The following is a 21,677-nucleotide window of genomic DNA, read 5'->3' on the forward strand; positions in this document are numbered from 1 at the left end:
GCATACAAGATTTCTTCTTCTCAATACTTCGAAAAGTATTTAGGAATTAACATCTATTATTCAATTCGATTATTTCCAAAGTTATTGCTGAACAATAGTGATCAGTGTCTTCACCAAATTTGAAAATTTCAAATTTGAAGTTGAAATTAAAGCAGTGAAATAATATTTTGAGTAAGAAATGGCAGAAGGAAACGAAACGAAGTGTTTTTGTGAACTTGTTGAAGAACTGAAAAGCAGACGTGGCGTTACAGACCTATTCAAATTATTAACCACTATTCAAAGCCATTTGATGTACTGCACATGCGAAATTGTACAGTTTAAAAATACGAATTGCTTGGCATACGTACTGATGGCGTTAGAAACGAATGAGGAGAAAATAATCAACATATCGTTGAGCATCATAGAAACTTATGTCACGAGTGATTATTATAAGTATTATAAATTTGATACAACCAGAAATTCAGTAAGTACCCGTTTTATTTACCTTTTTTGAACTATGTAGCAAATTTCAAATATACGTAAAAATAGATGGGAGAATAAAATTAATGCTACACACATATTTGATAAACTAATACACACATTATCTGTCGAGTGCGTTATTGAAATATTTCATCCCAGTAGATTTTAGAAAAATCAGTAATTTATGCAAATAATAGCTAATTGTTCAGTGAAAATCCCGAAATGAATCAAACTTTATGAATTTTCATCGAGTATCGGAGTTTTGGTATCAAATTGGCGAAAAATCAATTTGATGTAGTTTTCTAGTTACTTAATATCTCGATCTCTATTTCAATTAGATTAGCATTCTAGCCATTGACAATTTTTAGGAAACAAGCATTGTATTGTTATAGGTATGGAAAGTATACGTTTTTATTGATTCTGTACCCGTACTTCATTAAGCCGACACTAGTTGAGGTAGTAGTGAAGATCATTTGATGCATAATTCATCAAGGGAAAATACTTTTAGAGTAACACTTTTTTTGTAACGAAATATAATTTGATACTTCATTGCAGATATTTATAGAACGATGATATAACTATAATTGTTATGATAATTACAGAAATGTTTTGAATTGAATTAATATTCTCTCATGAACGTCTCAGAAAAAATATGTTGCCATATTTTGATTCTACACTTTGATTCGACGATTGCTGTAGGTTTCATTTTGAGTATGGTATTCTATAGAAAACAAAATAAAAATTATTATTATTCTTAAAAACAATCAAATACATTTACGATCCGGTTAAGGATTGTAATTCAAGATGCGACTTCAATAAGGGTAGTTATTATTTTTGGTGTCATGATAATTACTGTGAAGAAGTCGACTCTGAACCTCATGTAATTCTATGTTTTCTCAAATTTTGCTTTATGAATAGATAAATGTAACAATTTGCTAGACCAGATTAAAGCCGATGTTTTTCAAACAACAGTGTTGAGATTGTGTTTGATAAATGAATGGATTGAAAAAAAAGACACATTATTCTAATATTGTTTACGTTTTCTTTTTTAGAAATTTGCATTAGTCCTACAAAATTTTGAAACTTTTTCAATTTGTTTTATATTACCTTCACTTCTCCTTCAGTATATTCTGAAGGAAATATCTTGAATTGAAGAGCCGTTTCATGCTTCAAACAGAAAGTAAATTTTGCACTCCTGCTTGAGGAAGCTGTTGTACAGTGGAGCACGTGTCATGCGGTTTTGAAAACTTATTTTAGAAAATTTCAATGGTAATATTCATCGCCATTCCATTGATAATGTGTATTATATTCATCATACTTGAATTTGTTCAAATTTTACTTTACCAAAATATTTAATTACGTTAGTTTTCGGAAAGTAAATATTTCTGAATCACATTTTTAAAATAATTGGTTTATAGGAAACTGAGTTGCTTAAACATACTCTATTTGATTTTTACGTTTTAGGTGGATGTCATGAACATTTTAATATCATTTACCGAATTAATTAGGCGATATCCCGAAGAAACTACAATAAATGAGAGAATATTTAATATTCTTGCTAATATTTGTGAATCACACGACGGAAATGCTCACATAATCACCACCAAATATCCAGAATTTGTGAAACATTCTTTGGTGTTTTTGGAAATGGCTGCGAGTGAAAATTGTACTGTAACTGCTCTTCACAAGACGATACTGCTTTTGAAGTAAGAATTATTTTACCTTTTTTCGGGCTATAAAATCGATTTTATTTTCTTTGAATGGACCTTGATTGTTTTGGATGAAATGTACTTCAACAAAAATTTTTTTTTTGAGTTCTCTGGTCTGATTGATTGTATTTGTCTTTCTCTTGGAGGAACACACACATCAAACTGTGTTTTTTGAATAGATAAGGGATTTTAATCAATTATTGATCAGTTTGTATCATCTATTTTGAAGGAAATTATTTAAATTTTTGGTTTATACGCATATCTGTCTGAATTAATTTTATTGAATTCTAAAAGACATAAAAAGTCAGACTATACCAAAATCTATTTTTTTACACTGGTGAGAATTAATAGTTTACACTGGTCCTGAATTTGACATATTAAATTACTTGGCGATTGGTCATAATTGAAATGTATGTCAGACAATGTTTTTTCAGCGATATCACTCTGGTATATTTCACTTTTTCATTTTCTCAGATATTCTCATATACAGGCTGATTCACGGTGGATGGCACATTAGACGTTTCTGGTGAACCAGACAACGGATCACTTTGAAAATTCAATGGAGGGCATATTCGGACATTCTCTAGCCAACTAAAATATTTTCGACAATGCGGTGTTGCCGCTTCTATTAGAAAGCAGTAGCAACTTTGATTTTTCAAATGGAACACTCTGTATATAATATTATCACCAACAACTTTTCTTGATATTTCCCTATACCTATCTGTTACCGTTTTCGAAATCATGACTTCTAAAAATGCCGATATCTTTTAGTTAAGAAGTACTATGATATCGAAATTTGGTTTGGAGTTAGGTGATACTTGGACACTTCCCACACGTCAGCCTAATCTCCGTTACTTCAATACAGGGTGGTAAAAAAATACAGTTTTTTCGTTTGCTTGAAAAAGTGCTGAAATTTGATTATTTTAAATGGAACACCCTGTATATTATTGAAAATTCGGAAAGCTGCTGAAATTTGCTTTCTTTCTATGTATATCATACCTATACCTAACTAGTCAAGTTTCGGACTTATGAACATTTATTTGTGAAAATGTCCCTTCAGAATGGTTTTTCCATTCGGTATTTGGTAAGCAGGCCATGATTACTATTTGACAGTAGCGTTGTGACATTCTCCTAATAATATCGACATTTTCGTCACTTCAGAAGTTGCAAATACCTTCAAAACGATGGAACAAAACTATTCAAACGAAGTTCTTATGAATTTGTTTATTATTTTTGGACAGTGTGACAAAAGTATCAGCAGAACATGTAGAAAGTTCAATGAAATGTATCCGAATCTACCGCCAATGAACCTCAAGAAATTTATACGAATTCAGAACAATTTCAATGCATTTGGATCAACTTTAAAAGCACCAAGAAACTTGTCTCGACCCGTAACTTTCGAAGACAACCAGATTAATGTCTTAGCATATTTTCACGCATTTCCCGAGTCATCGATAAGAAGTGCTGAAGAAGATTTGGGTATAAAATATTCATCGGTTCAAAGAATCTTGCGAAGACATAAAATGCATGATTATAAATTCACCAAAATTCAAGCAATGAAGCCTCAAGATCCTCAACAGAGAGTAGAATTTTGTGAAATGTTGTTGACACGCATTCAAGAAGATCCACTTTTTTTAAATAAAATTATTTGGACTGATGAATCGAAATTTTCGAGAGAAGGGATTTTCAATAGAAAAAATCGTCATTATTGGTCCAGTGAAAATCCTCACGTCACAAAAGAAGCCGGATTTCAAGAAAAATTTAGTTTTAATGTCTTCTGCATGTTGATGGACAACAAATTGAGGTACGTGATATACGAGGAGTCATTAACATCCAGAAGCTACCTGAATATTTTGGAGAATACTGTAGACAGTTTCGTGGATAATCTGCCACTCGAAGATTATCGAAACTGTTGGTACCAACTAGACGGAGCTCCTGCACATTGCACAAGAGAAGTGAGCGCAGAACTGGATAGACTATTTGACGATCGGTGGATGAAGCGCTTGGGACCATGGAATTGGCCAGCGAGATCACCCGATCTTAATCCATTAGATTTTTATTTGTGGGGAATGTTTAAAGGAAAAGTTTACAAAATACCCGTGCGTTCGAGAGATGAATTGTTAGAAGGGATTGCCCAAACATTTGAAGATTTGGATCCCAATGAAATCAGATCTGCCACCACGAAAGCAGTCAACACCCGCATTTTAAAGTGCTTGGAAGTGAACGGCCAGCGATTCGAACATATTTTGAAATATTCCACATGATTGTTTTACTTTTTTATAAATTATTCATATCAATATTTTCAATTTCAAGTTTCTTGGTGCTTTTTTAAAGTTTATCAAAACATATTGAAATTGTTCTGAATTCGTATAAATTTCTTGAGGTTCATTGGCGGTAGATTCGGATACATTTCATTGAACTTTCTACATGTTCTGCTGATAATTTTGTCACACTGTCCAAAAATAATAAAACAAATTCATAAGAACTTCGTTTGAATAGTTTTGTTCCATCGTTTTGAAGGTATTTGCAACTTCTAAAGTGACGAAAATGTCGATATTATTAGGAGAATGTCACAACGCTACTGTCAAATAGTAATCATGGCCTGCTTACCAAATACCGAATGGAAATACCATTCTGAAGGGACATTTTCACAAATAAATGTTCATAAGTCCGAAACTTGACTAGTTAGATATAGGTATGATATACATAGAAAGAAAGCAAATTTCAGCAGCTTTCCGAATTTTCAATAATATACAGGGTGTTCTATTTAAAATAATCAAATTTCAGAAACTTTTTCAAGCAAACGAAAAAACTGTATTTTTTTACCACCCTGTATTGAAGTAACGGAGATTAGGCTGACGTGTGGGAAGTGTCCAAGTATCACCTAACTCCAAACCAAATTTCGATATCATAGTACTTCTTAACTAAAAGATATCGGCATTTTTAGAAGTCATGATTTTCGAAGAAAAAAATTGAAATTAATTTTTATTTCGAAAACGGTAACAGATAGGTATAGGGAAATATGGGAAAAGTTGTCGGGCAATTGTTGGAGATTCCAAAAATAATATTATATACAGAGTATTCCATTTGAAAAATCAAAGTTGCTACTGCTTTCTAATAGAAGCGGCAACACCGCATTGTCGAAAATATTTTAGTTGGCTAGAGAATGTCCGAATATGCCCTCCATTGAATTTTCACAGTGATCCGTTGTCTGGTTCACCAGAAACGTCTAATGTGCCATCCACCGTGAATCAGCCAGTATTCACCCATCTTTGATTTATGAGAAAATTATTTCAGTAACTATGAATATAGTTGAAACAGTTCCAGCCAAATCATCTGAACGGTATTTCATGATATTTATTCCAACAACTCGGATCAAATATACTGAAAATTACTTTTTTTTACCGTCTAACATCAGACCAGATTGCTTATACCGGATTGAAAATAATCATCCGCTATGATGATCTCCTGTTAACGTCAAAACGGTTAAAGACGTAGTTCGAAAGAAAGTCTTTTTCAGTTTTGGAATTGAATAAGTTTGAAACACTGGTTTTGAAATCTTCTATTTATATCATTATATTCAATTCGTTTGATATATAAGCATATAAAGCATCGGCGGCTTGTCAGCGGTGGCAAGGGATGTTTGTTTGAAGGTGGTTAGCAATGTTTCGTGGTGTATTTTATCAGTTCGGACTTCTATTGTCTAATATATATAAATTGATTTGAAAACCCTGGAAAAACAATTAAAAAATTAATGAGATTAACCGACAATAACAATTTTATTAAACGAAAAACTGATATTACAAATAAATAACATACAAACAACAACCAAACAAATAAATATTAAAATATTAATAAAAGCTGAAAAATAAAAATTAAAAACTTATTATTAACAAAAAATGAAGAATAAAAATTAAAAGACTTCAAACCAAGTTATGTCACGACGTTTCGATTGTTAATATCCACAATCGTCCTCGGGTGATAACTTTATTATCACCCGAGGACGATCGTGAAGAATAAAAATTAAAAGACTTCAAACCAAGTTATGTCACGACGTTTCGATTGTTACTAATCACAATCGTATCCAGTTGAATATGACCGATGGCATAGATTATATTGGTTTCGAAGACCGTTGTGGTTTGTAGCTTATTCGCATATACCTGCGACTTGAGAAAACCCCAACAAGAAAAAGTGGCACGAGCTGTGTGACACGTAGCACCGTCTTCTTGAAACTACATTTCATTGGTGTTCAGATCATCCAATTCAGGCCAGTAGAAGTTGGTGATTATCTACCTATAGTGCTCGCCGTTGACAGCCTGGACAATGTCGTTCTCAAAGAAAAATGGATCGATGATGCTGCCAGTCCAAAATCCACAGCAAACAGTCACTTTTTCGGGATGCATTGAATCTTCTTGGATCTCATGTAGATTAGTATCGTACCAAATTCGACAATTTTGTTTATTTCGTAACCATTCATTTAAAAATGGGCCTCATCAGTGAAGATAATTTTTCGATGACAATTAGGGTCAGTTGCTAACTGCTCCAGAGCCCACTCAGCGAACACACGCCTTTGTCTATGGTCGTTCACCTTCAGTTTCTCGGTTGAATTTTGTACGGATTCAGGCCCAAATCACGAAGCAAAATTCACCAAGTTGTGGTCTGCGAAAGGCTGAGTTCTTGTGAGCGACGTGAAATCGACTACTTTGGATTTTCCTGCACATTCTCACAGACAGTGGCGATGTTTTCGACAGGTTTTGGGTTTCATCGACGTGCGGGGGTTGATTGATCGTTTACTGAACTACTGGACTCACATTTATCCACCTCATTACGAATAGTCCTCTCGGTAGAACAATTACGGCGACCGTACATCCATTGTGATAAAACAATTTTTTATTCGCACATGTTGTTGAACGCTATATCCGTTCTTGGTGATTTGGTAAAACAGACTGAATAAATGACGACTAATTTGACAAATGTAGCATCAACAAGATGGCCGTTACCAATTGTCAAAGTTAGGAAGTCTTTGTTGGAAAGTTATTTCCTACTGTATTTTTTAATTTCTTTCCATTTTCCAAAATCTAATCTCTCCTGAAATACATACTTCTTCCTTATTTATAGTAACTTGTCCTTATGATAGACGAGGTGAGCTAATAAATTGCATATTTTTGTTCTTCCAATGTTTACTGTGAATTCTCTTATTCTTTGCTTTTATTTCTACATTTTGAAGCTCAATCTTATTAATTCCAGATGTCTTTCGCACCCCCATACGACTTCGGCTCTCTTCGGAACCTTCAAGGTGATGAATGTTCTGTGCTCCGTGTTCATGAAGGTCACCGCGGAATGGGAAAAGACCGGGGCCAAAGAGGATTTTTTTGAAGGAAATCATCGAAGCGTTACGATACTTTTCCGCCCTCAACGGTTACAAATTTTTTTCCAATATGAAGAACATCGAAGGAGAACACTGCTCAACGTTTCTGATCAAAGTTTTGCTCCTGTCGCCGAAACATACAGTGGGCATCATTCGAAACTTTTTGGACTTTGAAAATGAGCGTGAACTGCCGATTCGGGAGATATTTGATATCCTCAATAATAGATTGTTGAATTCAGACTTGAGAGGTAAGTGAATGAACGTTTCTCTTTAAAATAGAGTTCCAGAACATTGCTGAATCCAATTCAATTTTGAGAAGTGACTACAAATATTATTACTGTACATTTCCTTTTCTATTATTGTGCATATTTATAGAACACTGTTAAACAAGGTTCATATCATTTGTTCACAAAACTATGTTTTTTTGTTGAAAATATCACATGCACCGTGGTTCCTATCATAGATTGTTGGCTATATGAATCCAATTATGCGAAAGTTTTTCATTTAGAGGTACGTGGTTTTCCCTCAAACTCACCCAACTTGGTTTCTTCTTTCATTGCAGTTGAAGTTCCTTTTTCTTTTTTATCAAAATTGCTTTTATTTTCATTATATTCATATTATCATTTGTGAATTTTCCCAATATAATAGTGTGAAAAATGTAGATAATAGAATATTAGATTTACTCTTTCGTTCGAAAATCCAAGTGACAAATTCAGAAAAAAGTGATATGGCATTAGTATACCCTGATTCCTATCATCCACCAATTGAATTTTATTTTAGTTGTCCAAGAATTAAAGTACTTGATAGAGCAAATTTCAAAAGAGGTAATTATAACGAGCTTAGTAATGTCTTCCTGAATCATAACTGGGATGAGCATTTTTCCAATCTATCAGTCGATCAGGGGATTTCTGTATTTTATAAAATATTAGAAGAGGGTACCAGACAGCATGTTCCTGAAATTTATATGAAAAATAAAAAGTTTCCGTATATTTTTCTATCGATACTATAAATTGCGCGAAACAAAAAAATTAATTGCATAAAAATGGAAAAAATACAAAAATCGATATTACTATGAGGAATTCAGAATTCTGAGACGAAGGAGTACAAATCTTATGTTTATTTATTTTAAAACTTATACAAATAATATCCAAAACGAGATTAAAACGTGCCCCAAAAAATTCTGGATATATGTAACTTCATGTAAAAATGATGTAGGGTATTCCTAACAGAATCAGCTACAACGATACATTTCCTGAAAATGGTGAAAGTGTATGTGACCTATTTGCTACATATTTTCGCAGCGTTTATGAGCCCTATCAGCAAACATATCATGTTCCTCTTCAGTTCAACAATAATAATTTGTTAAATTCAATAGAGTTCACTCCAGAAATCATATTAGAGAAAATGAAGCCACTCGATGTGAATAAGGGTGCTGGGTTCGATGGTTACCCAGCATACTTCGTTAATAGCTGTGCCTCTGGTCTATGCTCTGCCTTGAGCATCTTATTCAACAAATCCATGCAGTCTGGTGCTTTCCCAGAGGTTTGGAAAACTGCTCTCCTATTCCCGATTTATAAAAACTTTGGTAACAGAAACTCAGTAATAAATTATCGAGTTATCAGTAAACTGTCCATTTTCAGCAAATTGTTCGAAAGCATGTTTTACTGTTTATCTGTTTAAAATACTATATCAAGTCATCAATCATAGAATGCCAGCATGGTTTTTTCTCCAAGAGGGCCATAGAAACAAATTTGTATATTGACTTCAGTAAGGCATTTGATAAAGTCGACCATAACCTTCTTATTTCAAAACTTGCTTGGATCGGTATACAGGGAGATCTCCTCAGATGGCTTTTATCGTACCTTCACAATCGCAGTTTGCTAGTGAGCGTAAATGGATACAGATTTGCACCATTTGTGGTAACCTCGGAGTCCCTCAAGGTTCACATCTGGGTTCATTAATGTTTCTAGTATTTATAAATGCTTTGAAAGATTGTTTCAAGCATTCACAAGTACTATTGTATGCTGATGACTTGAAAATCTTCAGAAAAGTAACGACGATTAGAGATTGTTCAAAAATTCAGGAATACTGCTACCTCAATAAATTAAAACTCAATATTGATAAGTGTGCATGTATATCTTTTTGCAGAAACAACATACCAATACATTTTCAATACTCCCTGGGCAATAATGTTATTAACAGAGTAGACCAAATTGAAGATCTTGATACAAAAATGACTTTCAATCTCCATTTGGATTATGCAATAAATTCCTGCAGCGAAACCTGCAGCGAAAATTACGACTAGATAGACTCCAGAACATATTTGTAAGGTTCTTGCATTTCAAAATAACGAAGACATATGTAACACTTGACATTAGCGAAATTCGATCTCACTACAAAATACAGCTTCTATAACAAAGAAGGATAATAACCGAAGTTTTTATTTATAAAATTATAACAAACTGTTATGACTCACCCAATCTAGTGTCAATGATTTTTTATCACGTTCCTCATAGGAACAGTAGAAACAGAAAATTACTTGCCAGTCCGAATTTCAGCACAAATTTGGGCAAAAACTCCCCAATTACTAGAATGTGTGATTCTTTCAACAAATATTGTAGTAACACATAGCAAAAATAATTGCTTAGTATGTACGAAATTTATTAATTCATTAATTTTTATTTTTTCTTTTATCTGTTGACACCGTGTATCCCTGTAACCACTACTATCAGTGGATGCTTCTATGGGTATTTACCTGTTTCTATCCCAAATAAATGAATAAATTATTAAAGTAACACTTCATTGTGAGATTTTCACTAGGTTTGCAAAACCGAAAGACTTGTATTCGATATACAATGGCTCTATTCCCTCTATTGAGCGTTATCATACTCATTTCTCACTTCATTCTCCATCACATATTTTTTGTGTTCTACTGAAAGGATGAAATCAACAAAAAAAAACTAAAACATTCTTAATGGCCTGTTTTCTGGAATACCTCGCCAAAGGAACAAAGATTTCGAATACTGCGTGAAAGCAATTTTCCGGTTTTTTGGCCGTGGTCTGCAGGCTATTATACCTGACGAGAGCCGAATACCTAAGTGTTTTTTAGTAAACAATTGAATATTTAGAGAACGGTTCATTTTTGGTTTAGGGTATATTGGTTAGTCATATTAGAATTATGCTGAGTACAAAATCAAAAGACAATAAACAATTATAAATGATTATTTTAGTGTTGAGTAAAAACGTTTTTTATATAACCGGAATTGTTGGAAAAAACGCATTTGAATTCATTCGATTAAGCATATTTGAAAACTAATCTTTGTTATTTTTAGTGAAGTGAATTCTATTGTTTTCCAAAATTTGGCTAACCGGCCGTCATCGAGCGGTACCCTGTATATATGTGTGACCTAGCTGTGTGCTAGTCTTCCATCGTGTGAATCTCAATTTTCAGGTTTTCTCAGATTTTCTAGCTGCGAAACGTTCTAATGTATTTGCCTACCTCTAATTTATGAAAAAATCGTTTTGCCTACTATGAATATAGTCATGTTTGAGCCCTGTCAACTGAATGAACGGTATTTTTATTGTTTTTTTTTTCAACAACTATTTGACACCAAGTTCTCTCAATTTTTCAAATTGGCATACTTTTCCATTCATGAATTGATTGAAATGAATAAAAAACTCGGCACAAAACAATACTTAAAACTGCACCAAATCGGTCGAGCGGCTTTTTAGGTTTACGCACGCAAACAAGCAGAAAACCAGACATTAGAGTTCAGTGCGAAAATAAAGACCCCCGATTATGATTTTCATTTAATATTTTTTAAGTACAAATAGCGATTGATAACGGTTTCCTCAAATCAATATTTCGCAGAACCTCGACTTAACATATTGCTATTCCTCTTACGATATTTTTGTTGCAGAATTAACATCTGAATGTGAAATTTATATCGAGAGTCTCTGTGATATTGTGGCGTTCCCTTTCGAACATAATCTGGAACAACGCAGGCAGTGCATCAAGGTGTTGCTCAAGGCTATAGAAACATTTAATTATACCTCCGAGAGGGAATGAGGTGCCTTTTATTCATTGTCATTATATTCGACCGTCGGAATTGTGCAGAGTTCATGAAAGATCAATTAGACTGCAATGTTATTCCATCTCTGACAAATAGTCTGCGTCGTGCCTTGGGAATACCGAATGATCCAGAGCTAAAACTTATGGATTTTTTTTCACTACTTAATCGTCTAGGCCGTAGCACAATAACGGTAAGTTTCCACTTTCAAATATAACAGTAATCATTATCTTAAAATATGAGTTCTACAATGTTTTTTATTTGATATGAACGGTATAGGTTTGTAAAATGATTCTGCAGACTTTGACAATAGACTGTTTTATTGTTTACAAAACAACGGAACCCACTTTGAACATTTACTTAATTTACATTTGTAATACATTTGTAGTTCAACAAAAACCTCATTAAATATTCCATTTAAGCTGAAGTTTCACAATTGTTGCTTCACCCTGTACAATTATTATTTATACCATTGGATAGCATTTTTATAGTCTGTTCAATGATGTTTCACAAGTAGGGGTTTGCAATTCAAACTTTTTGAGTTTTGGTGGGTGGGGCCTTGGGGGTTGATGGAGATGAGTTCTCTGTCAGGTCACTTCAGTTTCCTCTTGTTATCCTAGAAAAGGTTTCAAGCAAGATATAGCCCATATATAGCCCATATAAAATTGACACATAGTAATTACAGCGCAAAACAAAGTTCCTAGCATCCATTCGAGAAATTATAGATTTCAGATTGAATTTCAATACAAATACTAAATGTTATCAATAGATAGTGTTTTCTATAAAAAAAGGGGGAAATCTAAAAAAAATATGACCTACAACTGAATCATTTTCGTATTTGATGGCGATTCTTTTGTTATTTTTCATAACAAATATACTCCCACTACAGGACCATAAGTCTTCCAGTGAATTCTTTTCGATAGTGGCCTCCATGAGTTTCATCTTGGTTTCGGTTAAACCCTTCTTCTTAACTCCAGATGATTGGAATATTTTTTCTTACTATATGTTATCTTGAACTCGTAGTGGTCAAACTCAAGAGAATACACTTGGAAAATCATTTTGCTTCTTTCCCATTCTAGTGCAAGTTTGTATATCTGCTTTACCAATCTCGAATACCCAGACTTGAAAAGTTTCACTATCATTTCAGATAGATTTTCATTCGCCTGTTCTTCAATTCTTAATAGACTCAAATTTTCATCTATAACATTGTTGATCGATTTCATCAAGATTAATTACTACAAAACATTCGTTCTCGTACTCTAGTAGAGAAATCTCTTCTTTCAAGTTCTTAATTATTCTACAATTATTCGCGTTGATTTTTTTTGTTTTTACTGGTCTATAACTCGACAATTTTTCTGGCGATAGTATTTGCTACGCTGTCGGTTATTTTTGCACGATTTGATGAAATAGTCCTCTTTAGGAATTGAATTCAGCTGTTACTTACAGAATTCCTGATTCAACATTTCACATGTTATCACCATATGTTTTTACAATGATCAGTTAACCAGTAGAAGACGATGATAAAATTGATAGGCAGAGAAAGTTTGAAGATTTTCTTGCCTGACCTAAACACTTTTGGTCACTGAACTAGGAGCCCAAAACATTTGTGTTTTCTCGCTTTCAACCATATACACAATATATCGTCATTCAATACTATTATATTACTTATTTTTGCAACATTATTATCATTTTTTTTGTAGTACGATGAATCTGCGACAAATCAAGTTGACGAGGCTACTTTTCCTGACGAAGAAGATGAACCTGAAAGTGTCATACGTAAGTAAATTAACTTAATATTTTTATAATAAATATTTGACCATTCCAAAAACGGAGTGGGTAGTGAGAGTTGATAATGATGGTTCAGTCGACCCACCTACAATCTACAAAAAATGGAATATCCAGAGGACCCCGAAAAATATCATAGACGTTACAGTTGAGAAAACCATTTCGAAAGACATAACTGAAAGCTTTGGGGTAGAATAAATCCGAGACAAGCACCACAACTGCAATTCTCTTTTCGACGCGCGATTGATCAACCAAATTGGCTTTTCCAGGAGATGGAGTGCCAAAACAAAAATTAATTTTTGATTCTAGAACTGATGAACAATTTTTTTTGTTTTGAGAGCAATTATAATTGTTTTCGAAGAATCTGACTGTCGAAAAAGGTTAAATTAATCGTAGTCTCATTAGTTAAGCATAAAAATGCCCGTTCGGTGTTCTTACGTGATATTGAAATATTGAAATGAGCATTGGTTAAAGTGAATGATTTGATATTCCGTCAGAAAATTTATTAGAACAAGAGAAAACTCTAAATTGTTTATTTTTTCTTTTGACATATTGTTTCACAGTGCAAAATTTCTGCCAACTCTGAAAACAAACTCTTCAAAAAATGTACATTACAAAATGAAAACAGGAAACTGCGGTACTTCTCAAATTTCTTGCTGTTGCACAAATGAGCTACAACACAGTTGCGCCAACTTGGACGCAGAGCTGTTACAAATCTGAAGTCCGGGTGCGTTGTTCTGGATTTATTCAATGTCCCTCCATGTCTCTTCCCGGGTTGAGTGCCCTAAATTTAAATCTGCCCAACACGGTTACTGTGTGCAGAACATCTCATCTCGTCCATCCACCCCTGCTCCTCCGGAGCGGTCTACAACTTACTGATGGGCACTTCAACAAGATTGACATCTGATGTATTTCAGTTGAAAGTCAGCCTTTAGGTGCTTTTACTTTCTTGTCTAGTGTTTTGTTTTATCTTGGCTTTCCTAACTGAATTTTTGCATGGGGTCCCCAAAAACTAACCGGAAACTATTGTTTAAAAGAGATCACGGACGAGTGATTCTCGTTGAACCTGAAAAGGAAGTGTTTGTTACCTGTTAAAAAAATTTGTATACTTACCGGAGCCACCTGACAGCGACTCTCGGAGGTGAACGTTGATTCTGCTTGGTTAGCCTTCTATGTTAATCCCTCTCTCGGAATCTAGGGTCATCCTTGTTTAATACATTGGGTAGATCGAGTAGCGCTGGATTGTCGTGCGTTCGAATTCTGTCAAACGTGTCTTCTGCGTGTTGACGTAGTGTATGTTCAAGTCTATATCCCGGAATATGTACCTATTCGGTACATATCTTGGAGCGTTTACGGTGATCCTTACGCTCGCGTTCATAAACGACTGGATTTGTCTTCTGTATGTCGCTGCGCACTGGCCCCAGGCAGTGCAGGCATACAGAATTATTGGTAGTATTACGGTCTCTATCATCAGCAGCTTCACTTTCAGTCCCATGTTGCTTCTTCGACCTATTATTGGTAATAGGTTTTGTCGGGCAGATCTTGCCATTCCTATTCTCTGCCGTACGTGAGACCTGAATGTTAATTTTTTGTCTAGGCTGACTCCCAGGTATCTAGCTTCGTTGGTCCACGAAATCTCTTGTCCGTAGAAGATGACGTTTCCTTCCGGGTGTGCTCGCCTCCGGGTGAACAGTATCGCCTGACTCTTGTCAGGGTTTATACTGATCTTCCACAGGTTGGGCCATTCGTATAATATGTCTGCCTGTTGCTGAAAGTATCTGGTGACGTTCGCTTGGCTTGTTGATCTCGCCAGCAGAGCTGTGTCGTCCGCGTAGAGTGCCAACTTGTTAAAGATGTTCTCCGGTTTGGGCACGTCTGTTGTGTATACCGAAAAGAGGTGTAGCGAAAGGACTGCAAATTACGGGACTTCTGCTTCATTTTGGCCAGAAGTCCGTCATGCCAAACTCTGTCGAACGCTTCGAAGCCATCTGAGAAAATCGCTCCGGTGTTGTATCCTTTGCCGAGGTTGAAGCCTTCCGTCGCAAAGTCTACTACCCTTAGGACTTGCTATTCTGTCGAGTATTCTGATGATCTGAAACCGAACTATTCATCTGGTAGTATTCCTAGTCCGCTGGTTTGGACCTCTTATCTTTTCAGGATGACACGTTCTGTCACTTTGCTTATGGAAGGGGTTGAGTTTGTTTGGCCTGTAGTTATTTCAGGATAAGTGGTTCTTCTTTGGTTTCGGGATGTGGATAACCGTTGCCTCCTTGAACGGGTACGGAAAGCGTTGCAGTATGAGTATAGCTTTCATGATGTTTGTTATAGCTGCTATTCCTTCACGTGGTAGGGCTTTCAATGCCCGGTTTGTTATTTGGTCCGGACCTGGGTTTTTCCGAGTAGCTAGACGTCTTACGATGTTTTTCACTTCCTCGTGATACCAGGGGTTGCGCATTATACCTTCTTTGTCTTCTGAGTCTAGGTACCGTCGTTTCCACCTGTGTCCCTGCTTCTTTAACGTCAGATATTCCAGTTTTACCTTCCAATCGGAATTTATTTCACCTAATTTTCGACCAGTGAAATCTATCAACGCATACTTCTGTCTATCAAATATCGATATGATAATTTTTTTATCTATTGAAGACTTCACTATTGAGGATATTACTCGACTGCCGTATTAATTTTTTTTCACAGTGGATTTCGGCTGTCAAGAAAGTTTGATGATTTCTTTCAAATTTCAATTAAACAGTGCCAGTGTTTGAATAAAAATTACAACTGGAGAAATTAATTTTGGATTAATTTACTAAAACATTTTCAAGCCTCTACCGTCACTGATATGAAAATATGCAAGAAATGTGAAGAAAATGCCTTTCAATTATATACTTTTTTAGATGAGCCATACGTTGATGGAATGCATTATGTGATAGTGTATCTGAGGACAAAACTCATCGAGGCAGCAGCAAACCTGATCTCAAACTACCAAAAAATTGATCCCGCCAATTCTCAGCTCGGCTCAAAAAAATTGGTCCTCCTCATGATGCAGAGTATTCTGTATCTTCCATACGGGCATAACTATCAGATGAAAATCGTCTATCTTTTGAAAAAAATTCTCAAATATCCTGCCTACCTTGCACCTTTGATCCAGGCCAATATCATTGGGCAAATTTATGAAATATCGATATGTGGAATACAACCCTCATTCGATTTGATGGTCTACCACTCTCGGGAACATTGGGCTGAAAAACTCCTACAGTGTTTTTTTTACGTAGCAAATTCAGAGCCAGCCCACGGAAGTTTCGAGCACGCTTTGATGAAGGGAGACAAAAATATGAGAACCCAGGCGGCTTTGGTCATTCCATATATAATGAAGTAAGTATTTATGCTATTCATTCTGAAAAAAACTGAGCGATTGCTTTATAGATATTTCTTTGTTGTTGGAGCGCAGAGGCTAAAGACATGTTTTAATAGTGATCAACATTTCAAGTGATCATTCAAGTTTTTGTAAATCTTAGGGATAAATATAAATATCCAGTTTTACTGCGGTGCACACAACTGTTTGATTTCCACTTCAGTTAGGAAATTAATGATATGAATGGTCCGTTACTTTTTGTACATAAAAGACAAGATGAATTTGTTTTTGTTGCAACGGTGTGATGATGATATTCTGTGAATCTCATAAGCCAAATATTGAAAAATTTCATGGATCCTTCTAGAATAACTATGTAAATTACGCTAGAATGATATTTTCCAAGAACATGGAACATTTTGAGTTACATTTTCAAACTAAGTACTCCATGCTTCTTGACAATTGTGAAAAGGCGGTGAAGAAAACCTTTTGAAATAATTTGTATCGTTCTCAAGGTGATTCTATTGATTTTCTGTTTTTTTCTGTCTTTCAAACCGTTGATGTTGATTGCTCTGTTGTAGTAACTTCAGATTTAAAAAACCCTGAAAGTAGCCTGGCCGAGTCAAATCGAAAGGACGATCAAGACAGTCAATTTCAAACCGTCTGTATACCTATCCTAGGTGGATCGAATACACAAAACTTGATTGAGATAGGCCCTTATCATTGGGCTAGACCCTCCACTTTGACATCAACTGGTTCTGTCGATTAAATTAAGATTGTCGGAATTAGGAAAAATTATTTCTAATCGAGAAAATGAAAAATTTTACTGAAATGCCAAATGGCACGCGCTGTCAAAAAATTTGGTCGGATTAATTTGATGGGTAATAACTTCATTGCGAACGTACAAATACGCCTGAAAATTTTCAAATTTGTTTTTTCACAACATTAAAAACCTTATATCTGTTGATCTTTCAAATGAACAGTCACATGCACCCTCGTAGTTTTTGGAAATTTTATAGCGGGTGGTGTTACTTTAAAGAAGTTGAAGGGGTAATATTTTACTCGAAAATTATCACACTTTATGTTAAAATGACTTGATACACATACGTGAAGCTTGTATACGTATATCAAAATCTACATATCATGGAGTATTCAGTATATGATTGCAGGCTTATGTTATTCTGAAATTTAAAAGATCCGAATGGAAAACACAATATTTTCTGCTAAAATTTTTCAAATAGATTCTCTTTTCGCAATCATCAAACATCCCACTTTCAGCTTGATAGTAGTATTTCAATATCTTTGTGTATATCCTGAAATTAACACAAATTGTTGGACTACCTGATCTCTATACTTTGAATTTTTGTTGCAATTACTGCAGTCAACTGAATAAATTAATTCAAACTTTAACTTTGCAGTGTGAAAGACTTTCTCCATTTAATGGACACATGTGGAGAACTCATCATTCTGGAACTCATAGAGCAAGATAACGAATATAGGGAGGCATCTATCTCATCGATTTGCTTCCTAGCTAAGACTAGACTTGGTATTCCGAAACATACAGTACAGGAGGTAGACATGCTGGGTGACCAGTTGTCAGCAACAACACTAGACACGAGAGATGCGGGATTTGCCACCTTCAAGCTTGACGACGGCTCAGTGATTCATGCCAGCCATGAACTCTTGATGAAAAAATCAGAGTATTTTCTTACCCTGTTCAGTGGACGATTCAGAGAACGCGTTGAGGATAAAGTGAACCTCCGCGACGTCGACTCTGAAACATTTCAACGGCTCCTAAATTTGCTTGAGCGCCCAAAATTCGAAGAGCACGGAGTCGAGGACCTATTGGACGTTCTCCAACTGTCAGATCGTTTTCTGCTGACGGAGCTGTACAACTACCTTTGTGAATGGATCAGTTGTTATGTGATGAAGCCGCACAATGTGAGCGGCCTCTTTCAGTGGTCTCTAGAGACAGGTCTGCATCAGTTCAGGGTGAATGCCGTCAGATTTGCCCTGACTTATGATGCCGATGAGAATTTGAGATCGGAAATGTTTCAGGAGTTATTCGACCTGAAGCACAGAAAAGTGCTGTCGAAGGATATTTCCGATTTGTTTGGGAAATATCTGCAGAGGTGTGACTAAGGTTTGGAACCTGCTGAGCCAGAAGGATTTTCCGACTCTTCTAATGGCTGAATCAATATTGATCAACAATACTTAATGTGTATCTGAACGTGAACGTAAAGTTTACAACGACTGTATTTGCTTCCATTCTCTAAATACGTGGCAATATTATCGCATTTTGTAAGGTGTAATTTCAAATATATCTAATAGTTGAATATAATCCAAGATCATCGAGCCATTTTGCCAGAATTTATATTTCAACAGAAAATAATGCAATATGTATTCATGATTACTATCATAATGCATAATGCAACCCCACATTTGAGTTGGCGAAGTATGAATATATTTTTAGGTAAATATTACTTCATTTACTGCCAGAATATTGACGTTTTTCTGTTGGTTCAAAGGATTTGGGCTACAAAAAATGGTTCACACAATTAGTCAAGATCATTTATTTAGGTATTACTTATTTATTCTTCTTTTCTATCAACCTTTTTTTCAATAATTCATTCAATTTATGCAATGTATTTATATTCTGTTGAAAGTATGTTGTTATCTGTGCTTTTCTAAGAATATATTGTTTTTTTGTTCATTACTTTATTCTGTTTTTTACTAACCTGTTTCAATTGTTGAATAAAATATTGTTATCATAGGTGACTTTTAATGATATAAATATAAAAAACGTGGAATTTTCACAGAAGCTGGACAAATGCAACTGAGGTAAAGGATGAGGGAAAATATTGAAACAAACCAGTAAGTATATTGTATATGAAGTGTGTCATATCGAGCTCCATTAAAAATTTTAGATCAATAAATAATGCTATGAAAAAAATGTCCATTTCAGATGTTTATTCTTTTGGCTTTTCTTGAAATGTTCTCAAATATACATGGAGTATTTTATCTTTCAATAAAACGACATACGTTTCAATCCATATGCTGATTCCTACAGGAAAGTTATTTTGGAAAATGAGATTGTATAGATACCTATATTCTGAGCGAATCAAGGCTCATACCTACCAAACATAGTGTCAAAAAGCTGATCTTTCACTCATTCTCTGACAAACTGATGAAAAAGTTCGTGTATTTATAGAAATACTAGTACTGTGTTGCTGTATCGCTGCTGTTCCAATGTTTTGACAGAATCAGAATCAACGAACTTAGGCGTGCACAACGTTATAGAACAGTGCTTTGAAAATATTGTTCTGCAGCGCCATCTAGTGGCGCGTTACAGAGAAATTGATAGCCTAAAAACCTTCTCTATGAAAAATTACTCATAAATGTCAAGTTTCATCACGATCGGTTGAGCGATGTAGAAGTTTATCACTTACCAACCAACCAACCAACCAACAAACATCCATTTTTATACAGGGTGTTCCTTAAACACATACTAATATTTGAGGAGGTAATTCTTAGACCCATTTTAAGGAAAAAATGTCCTAAACGCCTTAACTTTTGAGATACAGGGTGGCAAAGTTTTCAAAAATAATCAGTTTTTTAATAATAACTGAGATAATTTTGTAGACATCTTTGGCAAATTTGGTACATATGTTCCATGCCTCAAGGCGCATTTTCTGATGTGCAATTTTCTTAATTTTCTCTGCCAGTGGCGTACGTACGAGTTTTGAAATGTATATTTTTGGCGAAAAAAATACTATGCCACTGCTTTATCTTGAATTTAAAATTACTTTTAAAATCTCCATATATTTTTGATTTGCTGGGTTTTCTTTGTTCGACGCATGGTTTTCGCTCAAAAAATTAAAAATCGCTATACTTAAGGATACATTCCTTAAAAATCTGATGCAGTATCGTGCACCGACTGAAAGTAAACTAAGAGATCAGATTTGTTGCAAAATAATTGAGGATCTAAAAGGTATTTGTTTGTTGTCAGATTCACTGTTCTCAATTGAAATTACGTCATAATGCGGCACCGCTTAATAATTTTTGAAAACACAAATTTAGTTAACCTGGAATAAATGACTTGTAGCAGAATTTATTTACTGCACCTCTTGGAAATATGGAGTTTGTCGATATGTGATTTCTTTTGAAGATTAAAAGCAGAAAAAACAGCGTACCCACCATAGCAATAAAAAACGAATTCTCTGTATGTACAAACGTCTGTAGCTAATATTGATGTTGGTTTAAAGTAAGGTGTTGGTGTTAAAAACTGTCACAGCGCGTTTTGATTGATTTTGAAGTGTTATTGAAGTTATTTTGGTAGTTCGCTGTAAATATGGTAAATTATACGAATGCGGAAATGGCGCAAATGCATTACGTATATGGCCTTGCCGATGGTAATGCAACAGAAGCCAGGCGCATTTATCAGGAAAGATATCCCAATCGTGCCTTACCAGATAGCCGAACCTTTTCAAATATTCATCGTCGACTTGGGGAAACTGGTAGTTCCAAGAAAGGGACTCCGGAAGGTAGACCTCATGTAGTAAGAACTCCTGAAATTGAGGAAGCGGTGCTGCAAGAAATTGAGGAACATCCTGAGACGAGTACGAGGAAGATCGCTAGAACTCTGGATATTTGTCATCAAATTGTTTGACGTATTTTAGTTGATTTTTTGTTATACCCATACCATATTTCAAGAGTGCAGGCATTACTCCCCAGAGATTTTCCACAGCGTGTGAACTTCAGTCAGTGGTATCTACAAAGTATTGCACTAAATCCGCAGTTTGAGACACAAATTTTGATCACAGACGAAGCAAATTTTTCTCGGAATGCCATTCAAAATTTCCATAACAATCATGTGTGGGCTGAAGAAAATCCCCATGCAATAACCGAAACCCATTTCCAACACCAATTTTCGGTTAATG

The 21,677-nt window shown here is 35.0% G+C and overlaps 1 protein-coding gene across 2 annotated transcripts; it reads left to right on the forward strand.

The window, feature by feature from the left end:
• The first annotated feature begins 215 nt into the window (after positions 1–215).
• Positions 216–19,508, forward strand: LOC111517818 (uncharacterized). Of its 2 annotated transcripts, XM_074173779.1 has the most exons (7): positions 216–463; positions 1,924–2,165; positions 7,416–7,784; positions 11,457–11,799; positions 13,307–13,382; positions 16,283–16,760; positions 18,156–19,508. In XM_074173779.1, exons 4-7 carry the CDS (start codon positions 11,602–11,604, stop codon positions 18,877–18,879), a joined length of 1,476 nt encoding a protein of 491 aa, XP_074029880.1. In that variant the 5' UTR covers positions 216–463; positions 1,924–2,165; positions 7,416–7,784; positions 11,457–11,601; the 3' UTR covers positions 18,880–19,508. The 2 variants fall into 2 exon arrangements, with proteins under 2 accessions (XP_074029880.1, XP_074029879.1); XM_074173778.1 differs by lacking the exons at positions 216–463; positions 1,924–2,165 and having other exon boundaries at positions 6,173–7,784.
• Positions 19,509–21,677: the final 2,169 nt, after the last annotated feature.

Source organism: Leptinotarsa decemlineata, unplaced genomic scaffold, assembly GCF_025532065.1.
Source record: "Leptinotarsa decemlineata unplaced genomic scaffold, Ldec_3_MD MMD2_tig00000505_RagTag_RagTag, whole genome shotgun sequence".
NCBI lineage: Eukaryota > Metazoa > Arthropoda > Insecta > Coleoptera > Chrysomelidae > Leptinotarsa > Leptinotarsa decemlineata.